The 17,108-nt window shown below is 39.8% G+C and overlaps 1 protein-coding gene across 3 annotated transcripts in view; it reads right to left on the reverse strand.

Moving 5' to 3' along the window:
* The window catches only part of PPIG (peptidylprolyl isomerase G), a 24,186-nt gene continuing 7,078 nt past the window's right edge, over positions 1-17,108 (reverse strand). For all 3 annotated transcript variants that reach the window (XM_088660677.1, XM_035133442.3, XM_088660673.1), the window contains 12 exons: positions 14,817-14,895; positions 14,615-14,689; positions 13,021-13,128; positions 11,873-11,917; positions 10,560-10,647; positions 7,488-7,517; positions 7,234-7,373; positions 5,501-5,705; positions 3,735-3,902; positions 2,608-2,692; positions 1,738-1,874; positions 1-1,285 (listed from right to left, as the gene is read on the reverse strand). In XM_088660677.1, the coding sequence (XP_088516803.1) occupies positions 160-1,285; positions 1,738-1,874; positions 2,608-2,692; positions 3,735-3,902; positions 5,501-5,705; positions 7,234-7,373; positions 7,488-7,517; positions 10,560-10,647; positions 11,873-11,917; positions 13,021-13,128; positions 14,615-14,689; positions 14,817-14,877 (2,268 nt within the window). In that variant the 5' untranslated portion in view covers positions 14,878-14,895 and the 3' untranslated portion in view covers positions 1-159. The remainder of the gene's footprint in view (positions 1,286-1,737; positions 1,875-2,607; positions 2,693-3,734; positions 3,903-5,500; positions 5,706-7,233; positions 7,374-7,487; positions 7,518-10,559; positions 10,648-11,872; positions 11,918-13,020; positions 13,129-14,614; positions 14,690-14,816; positions 14,896-17,108) is intronic.

The raw sequence follows: 17,108 nt of genomic DNA on the forward strand, positions 1-17,108 counted from the left end.
TTGTTTTTTCCATTTCAAGTTTATTAAAACTTTAGCAGTACAAATGATCCAGGCTGTGGATTATCAAAAGACCAAACAGAAGTCCACATTAAAAAAAATAATGTTCCCCAACATGTCTCTAGAACCTGGAGGCAGAATGGAAACATCAAGTTCATCAAATTATCCATGTCTGTCTTCATCAGTCCCAGCACTCGATTCATGATCAGATTTTTTATCTTTACCACGGGCACGATCTCGCTCCTGATTCTTAGATTTTTGGTTGACCTCTTTTTCTTTTGAGGACCGGGACCTGTCTTTTTCCTTTTCCTTACTCCTACGTGAAGATGATCTTTTTGATTCCCTGTCCTTGCTGCTTCGTCTTTTCTTTGAATCAGGACTCCTATCCTGATCTCTACTGGACTTTTTGCTCTTATTGGTCTCTGAGCTACTACTGTCATGGCTTTTAGAACGCCTTCTTTTTTCAGCATCATCTTTTTTGTGAGAACTTCTGTGCTCTTGATTCCTATGCCGGTCATTACTTCGACTTTTCTCCCTCTCAGAGCTCTGCGACTCCTTCCTCCTTTTGTTTTCTTTGCCTTTAGATCTTTCTGGTGTGCCTTTTCGGTCTCTACTTCTTGATCTTCCCCTTCTTTTTACTTCTCTATCTTTGTGTTTTGAATAATCTTTACTTCTGCTGCGGTCTCGTTCTTTACTTCGGGACCTGGCTCTTTTCCCTCTGTCTCCACTTTTGCTTCGCTCTCTGGTCTTACTATTTGAGCTGTGTTTGCTTTTAGATGGTTCACGTTCTCTGCTCTTTGACTTTGTATGCTTTTCCGTATCTTTACTTTTAGTATCATTCTGGCCATTAGTTTTAGACCCTCCCCTTTTATTTTTCTCTTTACTTCTGCTCCTTTCTCTTCCTCGAAAATCATTGGATTTCTCTTTGTCTTTCTCTTTCTCATAGTCCCTGTCTTTGCTTCGTGATCTCACTTTCTTTTCTTCATGTCTGCTGTGTTTTGAGTCCCTCTCCTTACTTTTTGACACCTCTTTGCTTTTGCTCTGACTCCTGGATCGAGCCCTTTTTTTGGCTTTGCTTTTGTTATGCTTGTCTTTCTCCTCTTTCTCAGAATTCCTCCTTGTCTCTCTGTCTTTACTACTAGATCTGTGGTCTTTCAATTTCTTTTCTTTTCCTCCCCTCCTATTTGGGCTCTCAGAAATTTGCCTCTGGTCAGATGCTTTCCTTTCTTTTCCTCTTCCTGGGCTTTTCTGATTTGCAGCATCCTTCTTGTTCTCATTAACTTCACCCCTGGGGGAAAACATACCATATATAGATATATAGATATATATTTCTGCATTTTGATATGAAAAGGTGAGAGCTAGAAAAGTCAAAGGAGGAAATGCCAAATCAGTGACTGAATCCGAATCTGCATTACAATCACAATTATTCTTTATAGTTGTTGCACATATCTCTGCTGGCTACAAACTGAAGAAAATTCAAGGTGAAAAAGGTCACACCAGTAGTTTGTGCATGTTCAAGTCATGCACGTCTGCTGACATGCGTACCGTTTTCGGCAACAAAAGGGGATGGGGCGGAATGGGTGGGCTCATGCATGTCCCACTCACATGCCTTGGAACACAACCCCTGAATAAATAGGGAGTTGCTTGCACTTAGTATATGGTCAATTGTATACACACTGAAACTGGCAAAGATGTATGTAAGAGTCAAAAAGTAATGCAAATTCTATGACTACTTCTTACTTATCTCCCTTTATCCATCTTTCTCCGCTTGATATTCTCATTCTTTGAGCTCGTTGCATTTCTTGTCTCCAGTGTGGTGGAGTCTCACTGCGCCTAAAACGATCTCGTGACCTGGATCTTGAAGGTGTTCGGTAGCGCTTTGAAAACAGAAAAAGTTAGATAAAAATGTGTACCAGTATGCTAAAAACAAATTACTTTTCCAAAAGAAAAAGAAAAGTTTATATATTTTAAAGCAAAACAGTCATTCTGAGAATTGCATAATTTTGGCTACATCAGGCTCCTATCATTCAATCCCAACAATAAGAGTCATGAGATTTTAAATGTTCTTAAGCCAGGCCAGGAGCAAAGTTAGGCCTGCGCTTACAAAAATAGCCTATCCTAGTCAGTGGAACAGGTCTGCTGTTACCCACATAGGTGCAAATAACCTCAGAAAATGAATACTGCATAGAGAGGAGCAAAGTAATGCAAGAGTAATTGTTTCAGATAAAAGAAAGCAGAAGTAATGTATCTAAGTCAAAACTGACAAAAGCCACTGTGCTCTATGTGTCAGACCTGCTCATCTTAAAATGCTGTTGAGTTGCAGGGCAGCTGACTGGTACTGAAAACAAAAGCTTGCAAAAACTGGCTCTTTCATTAAATAACTAGTAGCAGCATGCAGGGTTGGTGTAATCTAGTGTTTGTGGGAGACATAGTGATAAGATACCCCACACAGCTCTGCCATTCATCCCCAAAATGCCTCTCTCCAAAACCTTTTCAGTATATCTATTAAAAAGGAACACTTACTCTTATATGTTGTTATGGAACAAGATCACTGTATTACAGGGTAAAAGCTGCCAAAATGCACAGAATAAATCACAAGAAAGGACATACCCGTGGTCCTCTTCCTTTAATTTTTCGTCCAGATCTAGTCACTAACAGCCTTCTCTGATATGTTGATTGACAGTTTGATGGGTTACTAGAAAGGAGGAAAAAGACTTCACTGTAGTTCTGGGGTGGCTCTAAAGATGATTCATCATTTCTTCTATTATTATGTATTTCTGAAGCTCTATCAAACTGTATGTTTCCACAAACAGTCTGCTAAATATTCACTTCATGGCAAAAGATTCAAAGGCACAACTGTGAGGATTAAGAAGACAGTGGGTAAAAGCCAACTGTGATCATCTACCAATTGAAGGGACATGGCGTAATAGATTACTCTCCCTGCACCACCCAAATTTGCTTTAGAGGGTTGGGGGTGGGGAGAGGAACTGGAAGTCTGCTTGCATGATGTAGGACAACCTTACCAAAAATTGATTTCAAAACACCTCCATCCTAAGGAAATCTCACCGAAATCATTGGCGGTAGGCCTGGGAAGATTACTGTCTTTTTTTCTTGCAAAATTCATTTAATACATCCCATTGCAGTTAAGCATGTGTAAAAGTGCCAGCACGTAGTAAATAACCGAAGTCAATGTCAGGGATGGGCCGGAGGTTTCAAGTTCCCCGGAAGGAGGGGGAGACTTAGGGTTGGAGGAAGGAGGAGGTGTGCCCGAGGGGGATAATGAGGAGAGAGCTGTTGAAGTCAGTCTAGAGCAAGCATCCCCAAACTGTGGCCCTCAAGATGTTTTGGCCTACAACTCCCATGATCCCTAGCTAACAGGACCAGTGGTCGGGGAAGATTGGAATTGTGGTCCAAAACATCTGGCGGGCCGAAGTTTGGAGATGCCTGGTCTAGAGGAACAGACAGGGAGGGATATAGAGCCAGGGAGTTCACAGAGGAGGAGCGAAAGACTGAGCGGGAGAATCGCCATTTTCTGGGATGCTGGGAGGGTAAACACAGACCTCAGCAGAGATCTGAACTGAGTGACTCTATGAATGATCATTATGTGCTAATGACCCGTTGTATTGTGTGAAGAGTGGAAGCCCTTCAGCCCTGACAGTCAACATCAAGGTAATTCACATGGAACACAGCTTGGGGCTTACTCATAAGTCTGCAGTTATGATAAAGTACAACTTTACCTCTCCCTTTCCTTCTCTCTGCTCTTGGTCTCTTTTTCCTTTTCATCTACTTTAGGAGGGCTTTTTCTCATAAGAAATCTGTTTTCTGGTACAGGAGGAATCTCTTCAGGACGGACTGTGGAAAGTGGCTGTGATTCAGGATTTTCTGTTTCACTTTCACTGGCTGAGCTTCATTGGTAAGAGAACAAAAGTTATATGCATCTATTTTAAATGTTACATATGTTTCTTTTGCAATTCGCATATGCCAAAACAGGAACTTCAAATGCACTTCAAATGCACTATTTTAAAGAAACTATTGTTGGAAGATGAAACAAAGGTATTTAATATTTTAATATGTGTTCTGCCAAAATAAAATAAAGTTGAGGCTTCAAAAGCAAAAATCTTTTTGCACCGGGTTTATATTCAAAATATATCCCTTCTTTAATAATAATAATAATAATAATAATTTATTTATACCCCAGCCACTCTGGGCGGCTTCCAACAGAAAAATAAAATAATCTATTAAGCATTAAAAGCCTCCCTAAACAGGGCTGCCTTCAGATGTCTTCTAAAAATCTGGTAACTGTTTTTCTCTTTGACATCTGATGTAGCAGAACAAAGAAAAGGAAATGTCACTGTCACGAGTACCTAAACTAGTAATTACAGCAGGAGTAGGGAACCTCTGGCCTGCAGGTCAAGCCTGGCCCCCCAGGAGGTTGGCCCACAAAGCTAGCTTCCCCAAACTATGTCGACCTGTCCATCAGCTGACATGAATAGGTTCTGTCAGGTGATGGGCGGGATTCAATCCTGCTGGGATCTGCTTTGCCAACATGTTCTCTGTGCTCCCAGAACATACCCCTGCAGCCAGCAAGACTGTACTCTCTGTTCACCAGTTGTTCCCTACAAGCCCTTTTTGTAAACAGCCCTGCACTGCTTTAAATCTATAAATAGCAGTGTGGGGTTGTTTGCAAAAGGGCTTTCAAACAGCCTCCTGCTGCTCTTTGAATTCCTCAGTCAGGGCTTCATAGCACAACACCACCTATATTAAAAGAAGCAGGCTGTTTTATTGTATTTTTAATATTTTGTTGGAAGCCACCCAAAGTGGCTGGGGAAACCCAGCAATAATAAAATTATTAGTATTATTTAAAATGTGGTGCAGAGATAAGAATCTGGCATGCAAGATATAAAAAATATCCCACCACCAAAGGAGGGGGGGAACTGCTTACAGAGGGAAAAGATTATTGTTGCCTGGAAATACTTAATTCTGTAGCTATGATAAAGCTAAGGAAACATGGATATTAGTGCCTGGATTAGAGAGCACATGAAACTGTAGGCAAGATAGGCTCTGAGCTTTCTAAAGGAAGTGCTGGATAAAAGTATAAGTATTTTTGACAGGACTATATAAACAATAAAAAGTTAAGTCCTTCACAAGAGTAAATAAAAAAAAATAAAACATCCTGTTTGTCTGTTGTTTGTGATCCAATGTTGTGTCAACAAACATAGTATGGGGTGAGCTAATGTTGGGCAGATTCGTTCCACTGTAAAAAAAAATCAAAAACCCATCACATTTCATTCTAAACTCCACCTTGACAGATATGCAAGAATTTTTATTTTGATGGAGATTAACAAAGAACCCTATTATTTTTGTAAGACATGAAAATGACATGGAAGAATGCACTATTGATTCTTCTGAGCCATTTTCACCTAACTGTAGCACAGGAAGGTAGGTGTTGTTTTTTTTTTAAGTCTCAAAAATAAAACTCTCCCTGCAGCCCGTCTGTATGTACCTCTTCTTGCTCTTCTTTTTCTTCTTCTTCTCTTTCTTATGTTTCTTGGAAATTTTTTTGTGCTTCTTTTTCTTTTTCTTTGTTTTTTCCCCAGAAGCACTTTCAGAATCAGATGATGAATCAGAAGAAGATTTTGAATCACTTGAACTTTCAGAATCGCTGGATGAGGATGATGACTTGCGTCTTTTCTTCTCTTCTTTCTTGGCTTTAAATTAAAGCAACAGACAAGCAGTTACCAAACAAAACCTTCAAAAGCTTAGGAGAACAGGTATGTTTTCACTGTGGGTTAGAATTCCATTAATGTTGTGGACCCACACGTCCAGCAGGAGGGAAGGCCACAGCTGGGGTACCATTATAAAGAAGGGACTATCCCATGTTGTTACAGAATGAGCTACACTCGCAGGTGGCACCGTGAGAAGAGTCTCCCCAACTTTATTCAGGCAACATTTTTTGGTCTTTGTTCTTCGTCTTCCCTGGGGTGACCAAGCAAGAGGCCCACTAAAGCATGGAAGTTGGGTTAGGAGCAGGAACTTACTCAGCTCACAATGAAACAATTATCACAGCGGAAAAAGAGGGAGCTATCTGAATGCTTGGAGGAACTTCTCTAATTCTGCTAAGTAAACAAACCAGCCAAATGAGGGCTAAGCCTACTGAGGAGCCATGGTTGGAAAAGCAGGGGAAAAGAGAATAGAATTGGCTGGATATACTGAAAGGAGGCTGAATGAAGGCTTCAAAATGTCGTCTATCAGCCTGAAAGAATCAAAAGTGACTCGCTAAGAGTGGGAAAGGAGCACAGTAGGGGATGGAGGAGGGTAGAGGAATTGGAGCAAGAGACAACTGAGGAAGAACACATATATAAGGAGGGCACAAATAACCATCCCGTTGTTTGGATAGGCGATTTCAAGGCTCATATTTCCTGATACACATAAATCTCTGCAGGCAGGGATGGAAGAGACTTGGCCATAGAAAACCAAACTTCTAATCTGTAATGGAGCTGGGCAAGAGAACAAGTGGTGAAAAGCCAATGATGAAGATGTGTTCATCATTTAGCCAAGTGAGAGGCATGGAGAAGGGAATAAGACAACAAGGAAGATCTCCTAAGAAAACCCTCTAACTCTCAAGAGGAAATCAGAGCTATAATCCCCTGGGAAGGCATTTTTTCCTTCACAGGGAGACAAATTTTGTTGCACGTCCCATTTGCTTCCTCCAACAGCAAAATAGGTGCCTATCAGTTTTGAAGTAAACCAGAGCTGCACACAGATGTTAGTGGTTTCTACATACAGAAGGGACTCTGTAGGTGTTCAGAAAGATATAGATGTTAGCAAAATGAAATAAAAAGAAAAGAAAAAAAGCTCCCAACATGCTCAGTGATCTCCAGGAGCCGCAGAATTCCAAATGCTTGGAAAGGGGGGGGGGATGTTTTGCCTCCTTTAGTTTTTAGCAACCTAAGCATTCTGAAAGAGGGCATAGCTTGTTACATGAAGCTCTGATGAAGAACACACATCTTTGGGCATGGAGGCCCAAAGGCAACATTTTGCTTCGAGCTCCACTTGTTATTTATTTAATATACTCTTTGTTACTACTACTTCAATGACAACAATTTACAGAACCAAGATTCCCAGTTACCAATCTTCTGAGTTAGATCTGACACACCTCTTACAAAACTAGAAAAGAGACAACCTTTAAAAACATTTTAATAAAAGAGACGACTTTTAAAAACATTTCACTCTTACCTTTGGATTTTTGAATAAGTTCGCCACAACTTAGTATTCGTACTTCAGCATAAGGTTTACTAGACGCATCTGTTTTCTGGTTTTCTATTTCTCTTACAACATCTTGACCCGAGATTACTTGTCCAAACACAACATGAAGCCTAAATGATTAAAGCTTAATTTTAAAAGCTGACTAATATCTATGTCACACTGAAATTTTTAAGTAGCTATCCAATTAACTTTTCCAAATACAAGTAAGATACAAGGGCACTTACCCATCGAGATGAGGGGTAGGTTTGGTTGTTCTTTTGATTACATCAAGGGAAAGAATGACAAAACGTAGTATTAATATTACGGAGGTAAACTTGTTGTATTAAGCCATAAATGAGAAGATATAAGCAGATTCAGGAGGCATTAAACTGTAGTTCAAATATCAATGCATTACGAAGTTGCAAACTTTAATAGTATCTTAAATTTGAGGAATTGTTACAAATGTATGCAGGTTACAGTATTTAATCCCCCACACCTCATGTTTCGGCCAATTCTCACTACTGTACAGTGGTACCTTGGTTTACGAACAGCCTAGTATACGACCATTTTGGATTACGACCAATTACAACCCGGAAATGAGTGCTCTGGGTTGCATTTTTTTGCTTTGGTATACGACAGGCCCCGGCTGCAGGCCTTTGTATGTGCCACTAGCACTCCCCGGATTGGGCCTCCGCTGCAGAGGTTGCCTCCCTACGCAACGCCTCGCTGCGGGGCTAGGCCTCGCCGCCGGCACTGCCCAGATCTGGGCCTCCACTGCCGGGATCCGGCAGCGGGAGACTGCCTCCCTTAGCAGCACCACACTGCAGGGCTAGGCCTTGCTGGCGGCGCTGTCTGGATTGGACCTCCGCCTTCTTTCCTCCCGCGTCTTCCCTTTCGCCCTTTATCTGAGCCCCCCCATTGTAATTAAGCCTTTTTTCTTCCCGCTTCTGCCCTTGCGCCTCTCATGAGTCCCTCCATCGTAATTAAGCCTTTTTTTCTTCCCACTTCTGCCCTTGCGCCTCTCATCTGAGTCCCTCCATCGTAATTAAGCCTTTTTTCTTCCCGCTTCTGCCCTTTCGCCCTTTATCTGAGCCCCCCCCGTAATTAAGCCTTTTTTCCTCCCACTTCTGCCCTTGCGCCACTCATCTAAGTCCGCCCCCCAATCGTAATTAAAGCCTTCCATTTCTGATTGCAGCGTTCTGAGGTGATATTTGGTGCTTTTGTTTTTGCTATTTTTTGCATTTTTGTTTGTGTGGCTTTTTCATTTTTGTGTCTGCGGATTGTTTTTTGTTTTATGATTGATTGATTGATTGATTGTGGAAATGGATAAAACAATGACTCCAAACAATGACTATCCATCAGTACAGGTAAGGGGGAAAAAATTCATTTTCATTTTTATCATCTACAATACTGTTTTATCTATTTATAGTACAGTACATTGATCATTGCTTTCATTTTATGGATCAATGGTTTCGTTAGATACAATTCATGTGAAATTTCTGTTTTAGGGGTTGCTTTTCAACGTCTGGAACAGATCAATCCATTTTCCATTACTTTCTATGGGAAAGCACACCTTGGTTTAAGTCTACTTTGGTTTAAGACCGGACATCGGGAATGGATTAAGGTTGTAAACTAAGGTACCACTGTAGTATGATACCAGAGATGGGAACGCTGAGGTTTTATTACAAACGAGCAGTATATAAATGATGTGAAATAAAAAAACAAAACAAAACAACAATATGCCCAGATGTTCCTGCATAAAAAACAAATCCCCCCCCAATATACAAAATTGTATGTCAGGAAAATAGCTAACTAGAACCCTTTTGTCTATCATCTAGTTTTCTTTTTGAAGGGAATATTTTGTAAGGAGAAACATCCAGTGATGTGAGCCCTCACTTGTAGTCATAAGTGATACAGTCTATACACAAATTCATCACCTTGCTGAAATTTAGCCACCTCCCACAAAAAAAAACCCAGAAGACATGCTGCCAACCTTCAGAAGTATGATCCTCCTGGTGTGTTGTTGAAATTATACCCCTAATACATAAATTTTATTTATGATCAAGCAAATGAATGTTTTGAGTATACATTTATTTCAGAAAAGGTAACTTAGTTTATAAGAACTATACTAATAAGTCAACGTTTATAACTATTCCTCTAAAAGCAAGTAACTGGCCAACTAAGGTGGCACAGAAAAAGGGTGACAAGGCAAAAAGGAAAAACAAGGAACTGCAGGCAGGCAGAGGAGGGCAGAGAAAGACAACATTTCTGAAGGTACAGTCCCCAATATGTTACCCTACCTACAACTCCATTTAACTGAATCTGGTAAACCCGAGGTTGACTCTGATTGAAGTTTATCAAAGAAAAAAATATTTAATATTTTCATTGCAAAGACTTCTCTCTTTCTGCTGTCTGAGCAATTCTGTGCAGAAACTATTTCACTCCTGAAATGAGGAGATGCTCAAGTCTGCACCCTTCCTTCCTCCATACTATGCACAGACACTGATGAGCCAATCAGGGATATGCTACCTTCTATCCACACAGAGAGGCAGAGAATAGAGCGGGCATCCCCAAACTTCGGCGCTCCAGATGTTTTGGACTACAATTCCCATCTTCCCCGACCACATGTCCTGTTAGCTAGGGATCATGGGAGTTGTAGGCCAAAACATCTGGAGGGCTGCAGTTTGGGGATGCCTGGAATAAAGCATACAAATCACAACCCTGTTTCTTATTTAACCAGATACAGCACCTTGGTGTTAAGAGTAGCATCTGAACTGGCCCTTTATTACTCTTCAGTAAGGCTTGGTGTAACTAAAACATAGCTTGCTCTGACAGATTTAAAAATATCATACTAAACCAACACTACCACTTACAGCCTACTTATATTCTGCAATGGCCACTGGCTACATACAGAAGTCTTTTGACTATAAACTCATGTTCGGCTTTTCATCAAGAAAGCAACAGCAGAGTACATTCCAACTGCCAATAGTCTACTATCCAGGCAATGATTAGGCCCACACCTCTTAGGAAAGTACCAGGTGTTCCCATATGTTAGGAGATAGTAATAACTACTCCCAAGTTAATCCTGATTCTAAACACAGCAGGGCTAAATAGTCAAACTTATCCCATATAATCTTTTATTTGCTATCTCCAATAAACATTTAAGAGCAAGTTAAGTTTGATACCTTTAAAAAGTAGTCATGCTTTCTAAATGGAAAAGGAGTTAGCTGTTTCACCTGTTCCAAGTTCTGAAATGTAAACTGTAAGGACTACCATCCCAATGCTGAAGAAACACAGTGGAGCTGCATGATACTTACATAAAAAACTGTGAACCATTTGTATCTTTCCCTCTGTTGGCCATTGAAAGGAGAAATTCTTTGTTGTGCTTTACAGCAAAGCTTTCATCTAGAGAAAGCGTTCCAATTACTTCAAAATTCCAAGTATGACCTTGCATTGGCATTTCTTTAGAATTTTAAATTAGGATTGTCAAACTGCACAAATGTATCATTGTAGTGCCAAACAGCATTCAAATAGATAAAAATAAAGACAGAGGTATACAGTATAATTCTCAGCCTAATGCACAAAAATGTAAATACTATTTACATACAGACTCAACTATATGTCGAGTCAAGAGCATTATATAAGATATAAATGTATAAGTGAAGCTGTCTCTTGATATTCAGTACAGCTGCTTAGTAAGACCAGTGCATTTTAAATTCATTCCAATTAGCACAAGCAAACCAGTGTGTTATTGTGCAAAGGAGCTCACTGCATGTCATTTATAAAAGTGTAAAAAGTGACAGCGATAATGTGGGGAAAGAAAGCTTGTAATAAACAGACAAAAACAAACTTAAAAACACCTATGTACAAGGTGGGCAATTTTGAAATTTAAAACTAAACGTAACAGAAATTCTATTTATTTGTGCAAAAGCAGTCTTGTGCAATAGAGTTGCTTATAATAGCTCTGAACCGTAATAGCTTGATCCTCATGAAAACTTGAAATAAAAGTATTTTAATTCTCATCACACAATTCAAGTTTTCTAAATCATAAACTGAACTGGTTGGCCAGTAAGCATCAACAAACAGCTACCTTGCAAAGACAAAGTGTAAGACTCCATTCACTAGCCTGCTTGGGCCAATTACTACTTAGCATTAATCTCTCAGCCAGACTGTCCAGTCATCTTAAAGATCAGTCTGATGACTGGGATGATGTTCTATTTTCTCTCTTAGGATAATGAAGTGTAAGTAAGATTGAATGGAGGGTCGTTTTGGTTAGTCACCATCAATGAGATGGTGAAGGGTGGGTAAAGGGGAAGAGAAGTTAGATGAATATGAGATACAGAGTTACCAAGCTTCTTAATAAGAGAAGTACCACCTAAATAGAAAAAAGAGGAAATCCATTTGGGTAGAAGAGGAGATGTAAGACAGGGGATTGTAATAATAATTTTAATTCCTGAAAATTTTACAACAGCACTCTGAATCCCTAGGATAGGGCACTCTATGACCTGTAATAAATAAATTTGACAGCAGTTTGGGGGCCAAAAAAATGTAATTTGCCTAATATACATATTCTTAAACCAATGACTATGACTGGGAGTTGCAGGCTAACCTGATAAAAGACTATGCTTACCTTCAAAAAAGCCACCATATATTGATTCTCCTCCTCTCCCATTTCCTTTTGTTAAAAGAAAAATGTTACAGGTATTACAAATGAGAATGGGACAATGGGATCTTACCATTAGGGATTTTTTACTGATGAGTGATTGGAGCCAGTCAAAGAGGGTTACATCATATCCTACTAGCTGAGACAGGAAAACTCTATTGCAAATATGCATGCTATCTCCTCCCTTTTCAAGAGTGCCTCGAGTTTCCTTTAAATTTAATAACAACAACATCAACTACCTGACCTACAATACCCATCAGGTTCCAGGGTGGGTTATAACCATTTAAAATTCAGAATTAAGAACAGTTGAAACAGATTCATCGCAGGTATAGGGTAGGTCTGTGACTGGCTCCAGAGCCCATGAGAAAAATAACAATTGCATATCAGATAAATTCGAAGTTAAAGTTATCACATAAAAAAAAATCTGTTACTAAAGGGAACCTAAATTTTGATGGAGCTACACAAATCTTAAGATAGACTTTCATGAAGCAGAATGAGGCTATTCCACATTTTCTTTATATTTCTGTTAGTAAATCTAGTTGTTTTTAAGAAAATGAATTGGTATTATTATTTTAGTCATGTTCATTATAAAAACACTTGGCTTCAAGAAATTACGAAAATGCATTCTTAAAACACATTTCCATTTAATAGTCCTGTCAGATGCCTCATGTGAATCTCACTGAGAGCCACAGCTTATATTAAAACCATGATTTATTCGTGAATGTGGCCCTCTTGTGGCTTCTTCCTCCCCACACACACCCAACCTCTGTATGACATCCACATAAATCAAACCAGTCATGCTAAGTATTGCTGTGTCATCCAAATACAAATTGTGGTTTGTCTGAAAGACACAAACCACAGCCTGGGTGAAACATTGGGGGGAGGGCATGTAAGAGGCCATGTGCCAGCAGGGGAGATGGGGCACAATTACCATTAAATCATGGCTGAAGACAAGCTAAGTGACATGCAAACCAGAGCATTCTATCCTGACACAGAAGCTGCAATATCAAGTGTTTTATTCAGGAGGAAGAGAGCATTACCATTCAAATAATAACTTCATACACATTTGTATACTTGCCAAACTACTATTTGATATCATTTAGCCAATGTCATACCTTCACTGAAGTCACCTCCTTGGATCATAAAATCTTTTACAACTCTGTGAAACAAACAACTCTTGTAATGTAATGGCTTCTGAGTTGATTTTCCTGTACCTTTTTCACCTGCGGGGGGGGGGGGGGGGAGGAAAGTTAACCCATTAGCTTTTAATGGAGAACCCCTCAGGTACAACAGAAGTACAACTGGAAATCAGCTCTTGATCTATCTGACTTAGACATTCTACTTGTTGAAGCCTATAAAAGAAAAAAAATGTTGCAACATAGTACCAACAAAAAGGAACCCCCTTATTTACTACATTTAACTCAAATCCTAAGGACACTGAAAATAAATACTATGGGTTGCATTCAAAGTACAGTGGTACCTCGACTTAGGAAGATGATCCCTTCCGCGGCCGTCTTCGTAAGTCGAAGTCTTCGGTTGTCTAAGTGCTGCTTCTGCACAGGCGCAGAACGCGTGCACACGAAAAGACTTCCAGGGTTGTCGACTTCGGAAGTCGAAACCTTCGGAAGTCGAATTGTTTGGATGTCGAGGTACCACTGTACAGTGGTACCTCGGTTTAAGCACACAATTGGTTCCGGGGAGCCATTTGCTCCCCGAAAAGTACTTAAACGGAGTGCTGGTTCTGCGCAGATTGCTTCTGCGCATGCAGATCACTTCTGCGCATGCACATGCCGTGGACCCGAAAGTAAACACTTCCCGGGTCCGCGGAGTACTCAAACTGAAAGTACTCAAACCGCAGCGGACTTAAACTGAGGTATGACTGTAGCACTATGTCATGGTCTTGTCAGCATAAGGATGTATGCTTTTGCAACAGGACTTCTACTTGCTCCTCACAAGGTTTAATAACTGTGCAATGTGGGGGAATTGTGGTAGGTACTTTTTTGCATCCTTGCATAAACCACACCTGACAAAATTCCCTCTTCTATACAATTGCTGAAGCTATAGGAGCCCTGTCCATTCCTGTATCTGGTGGTACCGGTGGTACCTTGAGTATGATCCACTTATGTGTGTGTCCAATGCAGGAGTTCAAACCCCCAAAGGTAGAAAACAGTCTTCAATTCCGACTTCACCATCCTCACCGATGTACTATGTCAAACTGTGTTACTTTACACTCAAGTTCATGGATGGCAAAAGACAATAAATTATCAAGTGAAGAGTGACACATATAACCCCTGCCCTTCTTTAGGCTTGGAAGAAGGCAGCAATTCTCCCTATCCTGGCACTAAGCTTGAGAAGTGCTTAGAAAGTACTGGGAAGTTTCACTCGTTTTTCAGTGCCTCCAAAGCTCAGTGCATGATTAAGGAAGAGCCAAGTCGGTAGTGTTCATAAATTTGGGCTGTCTACGAAAGCCAGCCAAAATTTGTAGAACTATGATGGAATAATCAATTCTGCATATATGAATATAATACCAAAATCTACAAAATCATATATGAAAATGTATCTTCATTTTCAGTACGCAAAGAGACGAACATCAAAATCATTCATGTCATATTTTATTTCCAGGACTTTCGGGGTATGCCATTTGGAGGAACCAGGAACAATTCAATTTGGGCTACATAACAAATTATTCAAGTGAGGAAATATACAAACCTGTACAAAGGCAGCGAAAGTTCTCACACGTCTTTGGGCAAACATCTGAAAACAGCTCAAAGACAACTCTGCCAGCTAAAAGAAAAAGAATGAATGAATGAATGAATCATCAATAAAGTAATGTCATTGTGCTTAAGACACACTTGTTTCAACTGGACATAGCTGTGTGATATAGGGTTTAGGCCAGAAGCATCTCTCTTACCAGGTGTGTTGTTGATGGCTATGTCAAAAAAGCAACGAGGTCTCTGGCTTTTCACTCCCATGGCTTCAAATTTTGAAGACTGTTAACAAAGAAGCGAGTTCTAGTAAATTTGAAGACTTTTAAAACAAAAACTTCAAATATGAAACTCTAACAAACGATTAAAAATAGGGAAGAAAGTAGTCCCCCCCCCTTTTTCCATGTAGAGATAAAGCTATGCAAACAATGACAGTGATGAACACAAGTATATGGACTGTGATTGCTCTCAAGGACTTTGGAATGGTAGGCTACTGAGTATGGCAGACATGACAACATAGGGCAAGCTGAAACCAAGTGGCTCTCAACTCCAAAGTTCATACCATGTTGGGGATAAATTACAAGTAAAAGGATGAAGGAAAAGAGTAGGGATGGGGCAGCAAATAAACACTTGGTGCCTCCTTGTCTCCCCCAAGTCATTCTTAGCTACTTATTTCAGAAATGTATCCCTCTCCACTCAGCCAGCACCAATGCGATCAGAAACACTGCATGGCAGATATTCTAATAGATGGAGACAGGGTGAGAGAGTAGCCATCAATTTCTAGCAATTTGATTTTCCGTTAAAAACGCAGTTCAATTTTTTAAAAGAATTTTTCCAATAACCTGAACTGACTGGGATCTGAGTTACTATGTTTGTATGTTTATTTAGTAAACAAAAATATTAGTAAACCACCTTAAGTTTTACATGCTGTATAAATATCCCAATGTTTTCCAGTTTATTGGAAATATTTTGTTGAGTAGGGATTCAAAAAAGCATGTTAAAGTGCTTTATTATAAATGTATCAACATCTGAAAAATTGCAATATTGAAAACGCCCAATTTGGCTGTTCTTTATAATACTAATTACTGTTATGAAACAATGCACTTTCATAAATAGGGGATAGTTTTTTAAAGAATATAACATTTGAAACGTCTACCCTACATCATTATCAGTACAACCCGAGTCTACACCCAATGTGAACAGCTGCACCTTCAAAGCACTGGAGCAACTACTGTACAGTACAAAGTTTTAACTATAGTAATTAAAACTAGTGATAGATGCTAATAAATGCTTTGGCCAGGCCAGCCTCATAGCCCGTGATCTCCCCTAATTTGGTCTTCTCTCCTTTCTTTTGCCTGCATTCATAGCTCTCAAAAGTTGATACAATTATGCAAAGCAAAGGAGGTGCAGGATGATCTATGATTCAGAATCTGGCCACGAAGACTGAAACCCCCCTACCAAACTTCCTAGCTTGCCTATGCCATTTGGAAGGGTCCATCCCTGCTTGGGTGGGTCCAGCACAGGCTTCATACTGCAGACTCACAGTAATGTTCAGAAAGTTATTTACTACTTAACTCAAGTATAATGCAAAAGGGAAACTGGTAATGGAACATAAAACAATATAACATATCATGATGATGTCAGCCAGCTTATTAAACAGTATTAAGCATGAAGACCTTACTTAAATTAAGGTCTATAAAACCATGGGCTGGTTCAGATATCAATGGTTCTGGTCCTACAAATTATAGGTTTTTCTGGAACAGGAACAAGCAACAGGCTTGAGTGCTCCTTCTCCCTCATTTAACTGGTGTTAGAGAGCACACCCTGGTTTGCAAATCCCATTTCTCAGGACACTTAAATATGAAAAGACCAAGGATTACCTGCCCAATATAGGTGTCATGCCCCTCCTTTAACTGTTTTTATGTCACCATATGGCGTGACAAGTTCTATTTGGCATGATATTATTTGTCAAAATATCTGAGGATAGCAGAACACAGAAGCTAAGGTAACTTGATACTGGCTGAACATTGATGCTTATATGTCCTTTGAAAAATGCAAAACAGGAAAATTTAGGTTTTTAAAAAGCAGATTATGGGAAATTGAAATACAAACTAGCTACAGACCATGAACACAAAAAGCTACAGACCATGAACACAAAGGGTTTTCATTACAGTGGTACCTCGGTTTATGAACACAATTGGTTCCAGAAGTCTGTTCATAAACTGAAGCGTTCATAAACTGAAGCAAACTTTCCCATTGAAAGTAATGGAAAGTGGATTAATCTGTTCCAGACAGTCCGCGGAGTTCTTAAACTGAAGCGTTCATAAACTGAAGCAAACTTTCCCATTGAAAGTAATGTAAAGTGGATTAATCCGTTCCAGACGGGTCCACGGAGTACTCAAACTGAAATGTTCATAAACTGAAGCATGGGTGTAATTGGTTCTGGAAGTCTGTTCATAAACTGAAGCGTTCATAAACTGAAGCGAACTTTCCCATTG

Source organism: Zootoca vivipara, chromosome 1 (genome assembly GCF_965207765.1).
Source record: "Zootoca vivipara chromosome 1, rZooViv2.hap1.1, whole genome shotgun sequence".
Classification (NCBI taxonomy): Eukaryota; Metazoa; Chordata; class Lepidosauria; order Squamata; family Lacertidae; genus Zootoca; species Zootoca vivipara.